Source organism: Bufo bufo, chromosome 2 (genome assembly GCF_905171765.1).
Source record: "Bufo bufo chromosome 2, aBufBuf1.1, whole genome shotgun sequence".
NCBI lineage: Eukaryota > Metazoa > Chordata > Amphibia > Anura > Bufonidae > Bufo > Bufo bufo.
The window spans coordinates 605,179,481-605,192,334 of NC_053390.1; the positions used below are offsets into that span (position 1 = coordinate 605,179,481).

Here is a 12,854-nt window from a genome sequence, read left to right on the forward strand (position 1 = left end):
TTCTGGAAGAATCACTATATTGTCAAAGTAATCACAATGTATATGAACAAACATCAACAGAAAAATTGTAAGAACTGGCTAGTTTAAGACAAATGTGTTCACAACGGGAAACACTCTGCATGTGGGAGCGTTTTTTCACAGCCTGAACCCTGCTCGTGTGACAGGACCCCAAGGCATTATAATGCCATGCGTCTCTGACCAATATATAATGCCATGTGTCTCCGCCCAACATCGGCTGTACTGACGAAAGTATTTGGGAGCATTATTTCCCAGCCTGAACCCTGCTCGTGTGACAGGACCTCACGGCGTTATAATTTATAATACTGTGTGTCCCTGCCCGGCACCAGTTGTAAATAACTGCACTGACATACTGACGTCAGTACAGTTCATTACAGCACATGTTTGGCAGAGACACGTGGAATTATAAATCGCTATAATCTTGTGAGGTCCTGTCACACAAGCAGAGTTCAGGCCGGGAAATAAGGCTCCCATACGGAGCCCGTTTTCGGATTGAGCATGTTTGCCAGTTTCACACGCATCTACTCAGTTTGGGAAACATGCTCCATGTGGGAGCTGTATTTCCTGGGCTAAACACTGCTCCCCTTAAGTGAAATTAACATCAATCACTATGATTTATGATTCTGTAAATTCCTGTCTCACTGCGAGTCTACTGAAATGTAGTCACATAATGTTGTGACTACCCTTTAACTGACAACCCTAAAAATAATAATAGGCATGGAATAATTTGCAAGTATGTCCACAATTGGGAATGAAGAGGTAACCACAGGTGTCCCAGGTGAAGGAACTAGTTATAGCTTTGAAAATCTAAAAACCTAAAAATTTTGTGTCGCCTAAGACATCATTTTATCCACAATAATTGTGTATGTTGATGTTTTACCACTTCAGCTAGTGGCTATTAGCGATCTGCTAATACTTCAAATAGTCATTTGGAATACTTCAAAGGACAGCCACTGACCCAAATGGTAATCTGCCCCCCTTCATGAGTTGCAGACACCTCTCTTCCCAGTGAAAAACAAGCCTACAGGCCTCCCATATCAAACCTGTCTACAGCAAAACTGGCTTAGTTGCCAGAACAACCAATCAGAGGTCAGCTTTTATTTCCCCGGAGAAGTTTAAGAAATTAAATCTGACCTCTGACTGGTTTTTATGGACAACTGTTTTAAAATGAGGTCATATATTCCATATTTTCAAACATGTTGGAAAATCTCATTGTGTGATACTTGTAGAAATCTCAAGGTCTAGATTTTTCTGTTTGTTATTAAGGTGGCCATACACATTGGAAGTTGGTTGATGGTTGAACAGGACCATACAAATGTTAGCTCATATTTGCCATTAGTTGTTTCAAACTGACCATACTGTACATGCTCAAAGACATGGAGCAAAGAATGAACGCTCTTTCTGGGAACGTTCTGTTATAGGTTTGTGGATGAAAGATACTTCTTAGGAACGGAAGATCTTTCGTCCGACTATTGGCTGAAAATGTCAAACATGGCAGACTTCTTTTCAGACTACGAGGATGGTCATTGGCCAACTAAAACTTTTTATGGCTCGTTAATGAACTCATCCAATTTCATCAACTTCCACTTAATGTGTATGGGCAAATTCTGTATCTTGAAATACAATCAAATACTTACTTGCATGAAACTATTCAATGCTATTCAATAAAAATGATAAAAAGTGTTAAATAACAGTAAACAATGTACATAAAATAGCATACAGTACAGGTAGTTGTTTATGACGCTTCCAGTATTCTCTTCTTGTATAACAGGAAGAATCCTGGATATCTGGATAGAATGGATTACATACAATAAATGCAAAGTATAATACATACACATAAATGGAAATCATTTAATTTAATACTTATTCACAAAATGAGCAATGTGTGCTGACATCTAATATATTGATAGTTTTAAATATTTTTTTTGATGGTACCACTAAAAATATGTAAGCTTTAGAAGCTAAAAGTACATGTTCACCTTAGAACGCCATTGGATAAATTTGTAAGCACTGACCCCGAATTACAGTCTGCATTACAGTTCAGAGCTGCCATTCTACAGGCTTCGGAGGTAAAAATCTCCCAGCATCCCTTCACATTATATTATATATATTATATATATATATATATATACATACATACATACATACATACATACATACATACACACACACACACACACGGCATATTCCAGAAGGACATCCGCAAATGTGGCCCCATGCATGTATTCAACATTTGTGCTGGGAGCTTTCCTGACACATGCCCAGCACATAGGGCAGCATTTATCAACCCTTTTAGGTCAGAAAACTGGCCTCAAAAAGTTGCCCCAAATGCAAGAGTTTGTAACTTTGGGTGGTCTCCTGGGTGGGTGGTGCAGGGACCAACCTGGAAACTGTCATTGATGATACCTAAAATATACCTCAGCTCCTTTCCTGATATAAATTTCAGCGCTGGTGCACAGATGCACCAAAAGTATTAAAGTTGTGGGGCATCTGATATCAGTGGGGGATCGATTAGGACTGAAGTATAAAACACCAGTCTTAATAGATGTCCTCCTAAGTTCACATAAGAGATTTTAGCTGTTAGTGACGTGTTTGTTAATAAGATTGAGTTTTTTCAATACCAACCAGCAGAATTGTGAGTACAGCTCTGAACTTTCATATACAGTTGCAAGAAAAAGTATGTGAACCCTTTGGAATGATATGGATTTCTGCACAAATTGGTCATAAAATGTGATCTGATCTTCATCTAAGTCATAACAATAGACAATCACAGTCTGCTTAAACTAATAACACACAAATAATTAAATGTCACTATGTTTTTATTGAACACACCATGTAAATATTCACAGTGCAGGTGGAAAAAGTATGTGAACCCCTAGACTAATGACATCTCCAAGAGCTAATTGGAGTGAGGTGTCAGCCAACTGGAGTCCAATCAATGAGATGAGATGAGATTGGAGGTGTTGGTTACAGCTGCCCTGTCCTATAAAAAAAAAAAAAAACACACAGCAGTTCTGGGTTTGCTTTTCACAAGAAGCATTGCCTGATGTGAATGATGCCTCGCACAAAAGCGCTCTCAGAAGACCTACGATTAAGAATTGTTGACTTGCATATCTCAAAAAACCTTGCTGTTCATCAGTCCATGGTAAGACAAATGGTCTATAAATGGAGAAAGTTCAGCACTGCTGCTACTCTCCCTAGGAGTGGCCATCCTGTAAAGATGACTGCAAGAGCACAGCGCAGACTGCTCAATGAAGTGAAGAAGAATCCTAGAGTGTCAGCTAAAGACTTACAAAAGTCTCTGGCATATGCTAACATACCTGTTAGCGAATCTACGATACGTAAAACACTAAACAAGAATGGATTTCATGGGAGGATACCACAGAGGAAGCCACTGCTGTCCAAAAAAACATTGCTGCACGTTTACAGTTTGCACAAGAGCACCTGGATGTTCCACAGCAGTACTGGCAAAATATTCTGTGGACAGATGAAAACAAAGTTGAGTTGTTTGGAAGAAACACACAACACTATGTGTGGAGAAAAAGAGGCACAGCACACCAACATCAAAACCTCATTCCAACTGTGAAGTATGGTGGTGGGGGGCATCATGGTTTGGGAACTGCTTTGCTGCATCAGGGCCTGGACGGATTGCTATCATTGAAGGAAAAATTAATTCCCAAGTTTATCAAGACATTTTGCAGGAGAACTTAAGGCCATCTGTCCACCAGCTGAAGCTCAACAGAAGATGGGTGTTGCAACAGGACAATGACCCAAAGCATAGAAGTAAATCAACAACAGAATGGCTTAAACAGAAGAAAATACGCCTTCTGGAGTGGCCCAGTCAGAGTCCTGACCTCAACCCGATTGAGATGCTGTGGCATGACCTCAAGAAAGCGATTCACACCAGACATCCCAAGAATATTGCTGAACTGAAACAGTTGTGTAAAGAGGAATGGTCAAGAATTACTCCTGACCGTTGTGCACGTCTGATCTGCAACTACAGGAAACGTTTGGTTGAAGTTATTGCTGCCAAAGGAGGTTAAACCAGTTATTAAATCCAAGTGTTCACATACTTTTTCCACCTGCACTGTGAATGTTTACATGGTGTGTTCAATAAAAACATGGTAACTTTAATTTAATTCTGTGTGTTATTAGTTAAGCAGACTGTGATTGTCTATTGTTGTGACTTAGATGAAGATCAGATCACATTTTATGATCAATTTGTGCAGAAATCCATAGGGGTCACATACTTTTTCTTGCAACTGTAAGATGCAACACAGGGTTAATAATGACATATATTATCAAAGACACTCAACTTTGTATGTAATTGTTGTTCAAAGGTGAACATTCTATAAAGGGAATGTGTTGCCTACATTTTTTTACCACTTAAGACCAGGTAGTGAAAGATATTCCTTTTTCTAATCTGTTTTCATTTCCTGAATTTAGATATTTTTGTTGTGATTTCTGTACGATTATGGGGGCAGCCATCTTGCACGAGCTGCTGTTAACAGCATTTAGAGATATGGTATATGGCAGCCACACAGACACAACAAACAGGAGATGACATTTTGACGTCTATGGGACACTTTTCTACACAAGCTACACAGAGGTCATTGGGAAGGGGATAGATAAGATGTGACATCCCCTATTATGAATGTGGATCCTGTGTTAGGCTTGTTTCACACTGCCAGCAGCCTGTTCCTGTTCCGTCAGGCAACAAGCCTTACTTATAAGAAGGTGTTGTTTGTCATTGTAATCCTTCCTGTGATGATGAGATGACTGCTGAAAGTGATCTCTACAGAACAGGAATTCTCTACATATTATAAGGCCTAGTGCAAAAACGGCAGGATTTTTTTGGGGAAAATTAAAAATGTCATTTTTTAAAAAACTATATTTAACATAAAAACTTGATTTAAACTATGTAATTTTCTTTACCTATGGACACACTCCCTTTAATTACAAATACTGACAGTTCTGAGAAGTCCATCTGTTCTATATGGTACACATTTGCTTGTGCTGTGGCAAATTCAGGTTTTAAAAATTTTACAATTTAGACTTTTTTTTTTTTTCATGTAGTTCAGGTAATCCTTAACTCAATACAGTACAATTATTCTGTGTGGACCCAAGTCAGAATAGTTGTTATCCCTTTTTACCCTAAATGTGTTTACTTGAGATAATACCCGCAAATGTTACACAAGGCCCCCAAATTATCGCATAAGGACATAATTAAAAAAAATGACAGAAAAGCGGTAAAGGCCAGAGGTCCATAAAGAGTTGACAATTTTAGTATAAACACATTCTCTAACAGCAATTTATCAAACAGCCCAATGGGGTTCACAAACATATACTTAGACTTCGCCAGTCTTCACCTGATGGGGATCCAAAAAATGTAGTGCAATCGTAAAAGAATGTGTTGAAAGACAGGGCGAGTGATACTTGTGTATCTGGTGTGCAACCACCTTTGTAATCAAAGATATAACATTTGGTCCAGTTTGTTATTTACAGTTACAGCTTCTTTGTACAAGAAGATATTCCTTTGGTTAAGAAAAAAAATGTTTTTAAGTTTTTGTCCCTTCATTGGTTTAGGTGCATTTTTCAACATCCTCCCCTGTCTTCTGAACCCTGGAATAGGTTTTACATGAAGATTTGAAGCAACCGGGAGGCCAAGAGATGGGCCAGGAGAAGCTGCATGGAATGCAACCATGAACATTCTTCTCAAAGAAGGCAAAAACTGGAAACCACCAAGTCCGAGAAAGAAGATTAGTTGCGGATGAAGTCTTCATTGCCTGAAACATAGGTAAAAGTTACCAAATTATTTTGCTTTAAAAAACCTCTTATATAGAGATACCTTATTTATGTCCATCTATTTTTTTATCTACGATACAAGCAACATAAATGATATGATACTCCCACTTCTTCAGAAATCTCTGCCTCCAGATCTGATGCCACCAGATGTAAGGTAGCTATCCTTAAAGTCAACAGTCGACCCTTAAAACAGGCCTTGAGACGTAACTTGGATAATAATCAAGCCAGCACCACATTTGCAGACAGATGCTTTGGGGTGATTGTCCCTCAGCAGTGCAGAGCAGAGAGTACTGGCTTAACTCAGAGAGGATGTAGAGGTAATTGTCCAGCAGATATATATCTATTATATCTGTGTATATATATCTATATTATGCTCCCTGTAATAATGCCCCCCCAGGGGGATGCCCCATCATAATGTCCCCCATTTACAGGTGCCCTTCCCCCATAATGCCCCATTTGAAAAGGGAATTGCAGCCGGGTTCTGTTCCCTAGGAGGAGGAGAGCCATTCTTCTTCTCCTCTGCACTGCTGCCCTGTATGTCGTGCTGATTGGTGGTGAGCTCCAGCGGGAACTGCTGCTCCGTCGCCTCTACCAATCAACTTGCTCCCTCCTGGCTATGCGGAGCGCTGCTATTAGGAAGGAAGAAGGGAGGGACTCATACTGGCCTTCCGTTATCCCTGAATGCTGTGCTGTCTCCAACTCAAGTTCCTGGGTGAGTGACAGCCAAGATATGAAGGGGAGCTCAGGGACCAACCTGGATATTAAATATGACAATAACAATAACCCCCCTCATCCATAGGAATGCACCCATGTACTGCAGTAAATGGATGTATTCTTAAGGATGAGGGGTTATAGTCACATTTAATATAAACACTGTCTAGGAACTATACTATTATTGGCCTAAATCTTTATATTAAATGTGACATTGGTGTATTCTTAAGGATGAAGGGAGTTATAGTCATATTTAATATTAACTCTGTTGAGGGACTGTACCGTAATTGGTGTTTATTGGGAAGTTATTATATTAAATGTGACAATAGCCCCCTCATCCTTAAGAATGTATTCATGTACTGCAGTGCCAGAATGCATTCTTAAAGATGAGTGGAGGTATAGTCCCATAACATAACAATGTGTTAACCATAGATCCTCCCATAACAGTGCATCATCTGCCAATCACCCCATAACAGTGCGTTTGCCACAGATCCCCCATAACAGTGTGTCAGTACTAAATTCCCGCATAAAGCCTCATTCACACGTAATCGTTTTGATCAGTGATTTTCATCATTGATTGTGAGCCTCCACAGACATAAGGTATAGGGGAAAGATCTGCACCTGTTCTGTGTTTCGAGCTGCACCTGGTTTGGGATCACAATCACTGATGGAAATCACCGACCAAAACACTAACGTGTGAATGAGGCATAACAGTGTGAAATATTCAGTTGTTTTATAAAAAAAAATTAGCACAGCTTTTGGTTCAAAAATTTTTTTTCTTATTTTTTTCCTCCTCTAAAATATAAAAAGTCTACACACCCCTGTTAAAACGTCAGGTTTCTGTGCTGTAAAAAAATGAGACAAAGCTCAATCATTTTAGAACTTTTTCCACCTTTAATGTGACCTATAAACTGTACAACTCAATTGAAAAACAAACTAAAATCTTTTAGGTGGAGGGAAGAAAACAAAAAAAAAAAATAACATAATGTGGTTGCATAAGTGCGCACACCCTGTTATAACTGGGGATGTAGCTGTTTTCAGACTTAAGCAATCACATTCAAAATCATGTTAAATAGGAGCATACACCTGCTATCATTTAAAAGGGGTTGTCCGGGTTCAGAGCTGAACCCGGACATATCCGTATTTTCACCCAGGCAGCCTCCCTGAGGCTAGCATCGGAGCATCTCATGCTCTGATGCGCTCCCTTGCCCTGCGCTAGATTACGCAGGGCACAGGCTCTTTTGTTTATCATAACACACTGCCGGGCGGAAGCTTCCTCCCGGCAGTGTGTTCGGTGACGTCACCGGCTCTGATGGGCGGGCTTTAGCTCTGCCCTAGCCATTTTACTGGCTATGGCAGCGCTAAAGCCTGCCCATCAGTGCCGGTGACATCACCGGGCTTCCTGGCAGCCCCATGGAGAGCCCAGGTACGTCACCGGAACTCCTAAAAATGCCTTTGCACTGCGCAATTTATCGCAGGGCAAAGGAGAGCATCGGAGTATGAACTGCTCCGATGCTCAAGTCAGGGGGGCTGCCTGGCTGAAAATGGAGGTATGTCCAGGTCCAGCTCTGAACCCGGACAACCCCTTTAAAGTGCCTCTGATTAACCCCAAATAAAGTTCAGCTGCTCTAGTTGGTCCTTCCTGAAATTTTCTTAGTCGCATCCCACAGCAAAAACCATGGTGCACAGAGAGCTTCCAAAGCATCAGAGGGATCTCATTGTTAAAAGGTATCAGTCAGGAGAAGGGTACAAAAGAATTTCCAAGGAAGGCATTAGATATACCATGGAACACAGTGAAGACAGTCATCATCAAGTGGAGAAAATATGGCACAACAGTGACATTACCAAGAACTGGACGTCCCTCCAAAATTGATGAAAAGACGAGAAGAAAACTGGTCTGGAAGGCTACCAAGAGGCCTACAGCAACATTAAAAGAGCTGCAGGAATATCTGGCAAGTACTGGCTGTGTGGTACATGTGACAACAATCTCCTGTATTCTTCATATGTCTGGGCTATGGGGTAGAGTGGCAAGACGAAAGCCTTTTCTTACGAAGAAAAACATCCAAGCCAGGCTACATTTTGCAAAAACACATCTGAAGTCTCACAAAAGCATGTGGGAAAAGGTGTTATGGTCTGATGAAACCAAGGTTGAACTTTTTGGCCATAATTCCAAAAGATATGTTTGGCGCAAAAACAACACTGCGCATCACCAAAAGAACACCATACCCACAGTGAAGCATGGTGGTGGCAGCATCATGCTTTGGGGCTGTTTTTCTTCAGCTGGAACGGGGGCCTTAGTTAAGCTAGAGGGAATTATGAACGGTTCCAAATACCAGTCAATATTGGCACCAAACCTTCAGGCTTCTGCTAGAAAGCTGAACATGAAGAGGAACTTCATCTTTCAGCATGACAATGACTCAAAGCATACATCCAAATCAACAAAGGAATGGCTTCACCAGAAGAAGATTAAAGTTTTGGAATGGCCCAGCCAGAGCCTAGACCTGAATCCGATTGAAAATCTGTGGGGTGATCTGAAGAGGGCTGTGCACAGGAGATGCCCTCGCAATCTGACAGATTTGAAGTGTTTTTGCAAGAAGAGTGAGCAAATCTTGCCAAGTCAAAATGTGCCATGCTGATAGACTCATACCCAAAAAGACTGAGTGCTGTAATAAAATCAAAAGGTGCTTCAACAAGGTATTAGTTTAAGGCTCCATTCACACGTCCGTAACGTGTTTTCCTGATCCACAAAACACGGACAGCTGCAATGTGCGTTACGCATTTTGCCGGCACTAATAGAATATGCCTATTCTTGTCTGCAATTGCGGACAAGAATAGGACATGTTCTATTTTTTTCGGGAACGGAAATGCGGACCTGGAAGTGCGGGTCTGCATTTCCGGAGCCGGGCCGCACATCGTGGATATTAATTGTACTGTAATCCGTGGCAGAAACTCGGGTTTATGAAGAAAACTGGCATGCAGAAGCATGGATCAGCTCAACTGAACTTTCAACTGAGCTAACCTGTGGCCTTTTCAATCATAGGCAGTGTGGATTTAAACAAAATCACATTATTGCACACTATTTTTTACCATGGCATGTAAATAGGGCATAACATACACCATTAGCAACAAGAGATTTAGAAAATTGTGAGAAACTGAACAAATAATGGACAAAATTCTGCTTACCTTTTCATTAGCCATGGCATGATACCACCAGAAGAGTCTGGTGGTTATAAAGTAAGCCACAATTACATCCACAGTGTAGTGCTCATGTGCAACTAAAATGCAGATCACTCCAGAAGCGCTCAGCAGCCAGCAGACTATGTGATACCACCAGAAGTGACGTGGCGAATCTGCAAAAGAAAATCACCATGAAAACCACTATGCCGCAACCTCAACTTCATGGCTGTGCCACATTCAGAGTTTAATCATCTACACTGCAGCACTATCTTCAAATGCTGAAACCGTATGCGAGGAGAGTTGGAAATTTCCGATTACTGGGTGAATAGCATTAGGGTACAGCCACACAGTCAGGTTTCCTGATGCAGTTTTGGAAGCCAAAACTGTCCTTTATATTTTCTCTCCTTTCATAATCCACTCCTGATTTTGGCTCCCCATAAGTGCATCAGAAAACTAGAACTTGTGGCTGTAACCTTAACAACAACTAGCTGTCTCACAATCCAAATTTTTGGTTGATTTATAAAACACATGGGGGGAGATTTGTCATTTAGTTTGCGTCAGAAAAGTGGCATTAAAAAGTCAAAAACTGCATGTTTTCAAATTTTTATACGTGACTTTTGAAAAAAATGTTCGCAAGTGGGGGGTTTTACGCTGCCCTCACCACATTTCTGAAATGGGACGAGAAGACCCCCGTGACAAATTTATTTTCATATATGCCAGTTTTCTTGCGTAAATGAAGCCAAATATCGACGGCAGGTCTGAGCTGTTTAGGACCATGGACCTGCGCCTCATGATAAATTAGAAGCATTCTCCAGCAGCGCAGGGGATATGAAGATTGGCTCAGAAAGTCCCAGCCTTAATACATCTCCCCACAGGCCGATGCGCAGGCAATTATCGGGAATAAATTGCATCAGCGATGATGAGAGTTGCAATTATCTGCTACTGCAGTTGCTTGGCCCCATATTCACTGGTTTTGGGCAGCAGAGACTTGCTTACACAGGACGATACTCTGCTCAGAAGTGATGCATGATTTTGGGTGCTGCACTAACAATGCTTTGACCTGATGAACGATGACTGCCCCGTGTTAAGGTGCCACCGATCACCAAATGAATGAAGAAACACTTGTTGATAAAGTGAAAGCATTATTGATGCAGCACCAAAAATAATCCTTTCTGGGCCTGTGTAACAAGGATATGCTGCCCTGTGTAAAAGGTGCCACCAATCACCCGATAATCCGCCAATGTAACGGGGCTTTTACCCTCCTGTTTTACTACTATTACTACCAGGGTACCTTCCATTCTTACCCCCCTCTTTCCTTTTTGTCCTTTGTCTCCCCTTCTATTTTATCCATTATATACTCTTAAAGGGTTTGTGCCATAAACTACTTTTCACTCTAAAGTGTATTTTCAATTACTGTAGCTCCCATAGTTTGCTTTTGTTTTTTCCAAATTCGCCTCATTTGCAGTTTTCTCTTACCCCCCATGCTTGAATGCTACTTCCTGGTCTGTCATGTGTCTGCTTCCCCATCATGCCTTAGGACAGTGAGATGTGTCCTGACATCAGCAGATTATGTGACACTACACCACTTGTTCTTACCAAATGATGCTTCCTATGTCCTACATTACAAGGCTCCAATGCAGGACGTAACCAACAGCAAATGTTCTATTTTTTTGCGGACCCGTGGACCGGAAGTTCGGGGCCGCGGACCACAAATGCAGATGCGGACAGCACACTGTGTGCTGTCCACATCTTTTCCATCCCCATTGAAAATGAATGGGTCTGCACCCGTTCCGCATAATTGTATAATTAGTGCGGATGTCTTAATGGAGCCGAATAAGAAAAAATAAATAAAATAAATAAGAAGAAGAAAAAGAATAAGGCAATTCTGATAAATGGTGGTATTTGGGGAAGTGATAAAGCAGTGATATCTGTTGGACGGGATACATTTATATTAATGGCACAACCCTTTAAAATTTCCGCTAGAGTATTCTTTGCTGAAGATACAAACTTGCTGATCAGAAACTATATGCATATCTAATCTTTAGACCATTACCCACTTGTTGTACTATAGTATTTCTCAAAACTTTTTGCAGAATAAACCTTCTATTTCTCTCTCGATATTCACTGTTAAAACTGTCTCAATAAATAAACAGTTATAAAAATAAATCTTAAGGTTCTTCAAGGAGCTTGGTAAGTGTCCAGATCTTATGCCAAGTGCTAGTACAGTCATGATGATGTAATATCACAAGACTCAGTTTTCCAAGTTGGTCAGTTGCAGGGACACTGCCAAGTACACGGGCGGGCCTGCTCTTTACCTAAATTTAAAGTGATACCTGAACTGAGTGAAGGGTTTCTATACGTGTGCTCTAAAAGGTAATCATTTTCATGCATTACTGTTTGCAAATGATTTTCATCTATACTTTACAGCCTGTAATAAAACGTTCCTTCAGAGACAATCAGGCTCCCTAATCCTCTTGTAGTCGCACACAAGCTTTACACACTGGAAATCATTACATTAGGACGCACCTTCACTCAAAACGCAGGTTTAACAGGAGTAAGCCATAATTGTCAGGTCCGGGAAGCTCGGATCTAGAATATACGGTTCCTTACAGGATCCTTACGCTGCAGAACTGGTCTAGCTACCCCTTTGCAGGATTAAGGATCCATTTGCATGAGACTTTTCTGACACGCATGTTTTTTAACACCTGATTGTGGTTTTGGATGCATTTTTTGCTGCTGTGGTTTCTGAATGTATTTTCAGTTACTTCTCTCTCGAACTGCAAGAAAAAAACACTCAAAACTGCATCAAAATGTTAACTGCATGCAGTTTTTGGTGCAGTTTCAACCACATATTCAAAAATATCTCAAGTAATTGTACCTCAACGGTATGGTCCAGGGGCGTAGTTAAAGGCTTATGGGCCCTGGTGCAAGAGTTCAGCTTTGGCCCCCCTTCCCTCAGTGGTTAGTGGTCAGAAAAGCACATTGCTTTTGTGCTGCCTAAAGCAGAAATTGAAACCCCCCAAAGCTAAATTCTTGACTAACCCCTTCCCTCCAGCCAGAGGTATAACTTGACCAGCATGCACTTTCTATAATACCTGTGTCTTATGTGGTATAAGGGTCTTTGGGCCCCCTCCGGGTCCTGG

General features: G+C 41.0%; 1 protein-coding gene across 2 annotated transcripts in view; it reads right to left on the minus strand.

Moving 5' to 3' along the window:
- Positions 1-5,006: 5,006 nt before the first annotated feature.
- SGMS2 (sphingomyelin synthase 2) overlaps positions 5,007-12,854 on the minus strand; it is a 49,406-nt gene continuing 41,558 nt past the window's right edge. For both annotated transcript variants that reach the window (XM_040418389.1, XM_040418388.1), the window contains 2 exons: positions 9,718-9,884; positions 5,007-5,804 (listed from right to left, as the gene is read on the minus strand). In XM_040418389.1, coding sequence (XP_040274323.1) covers positions 5,601-5,804; positions 9,718-9,884 — 371 coding nt within the window. In that variant the 3' untranslated portion in view covers positions 5,007-5,600. The remainder of the gene's footprint in view (positions 5,805-9,717; positions 9,885-12,854) is intronic.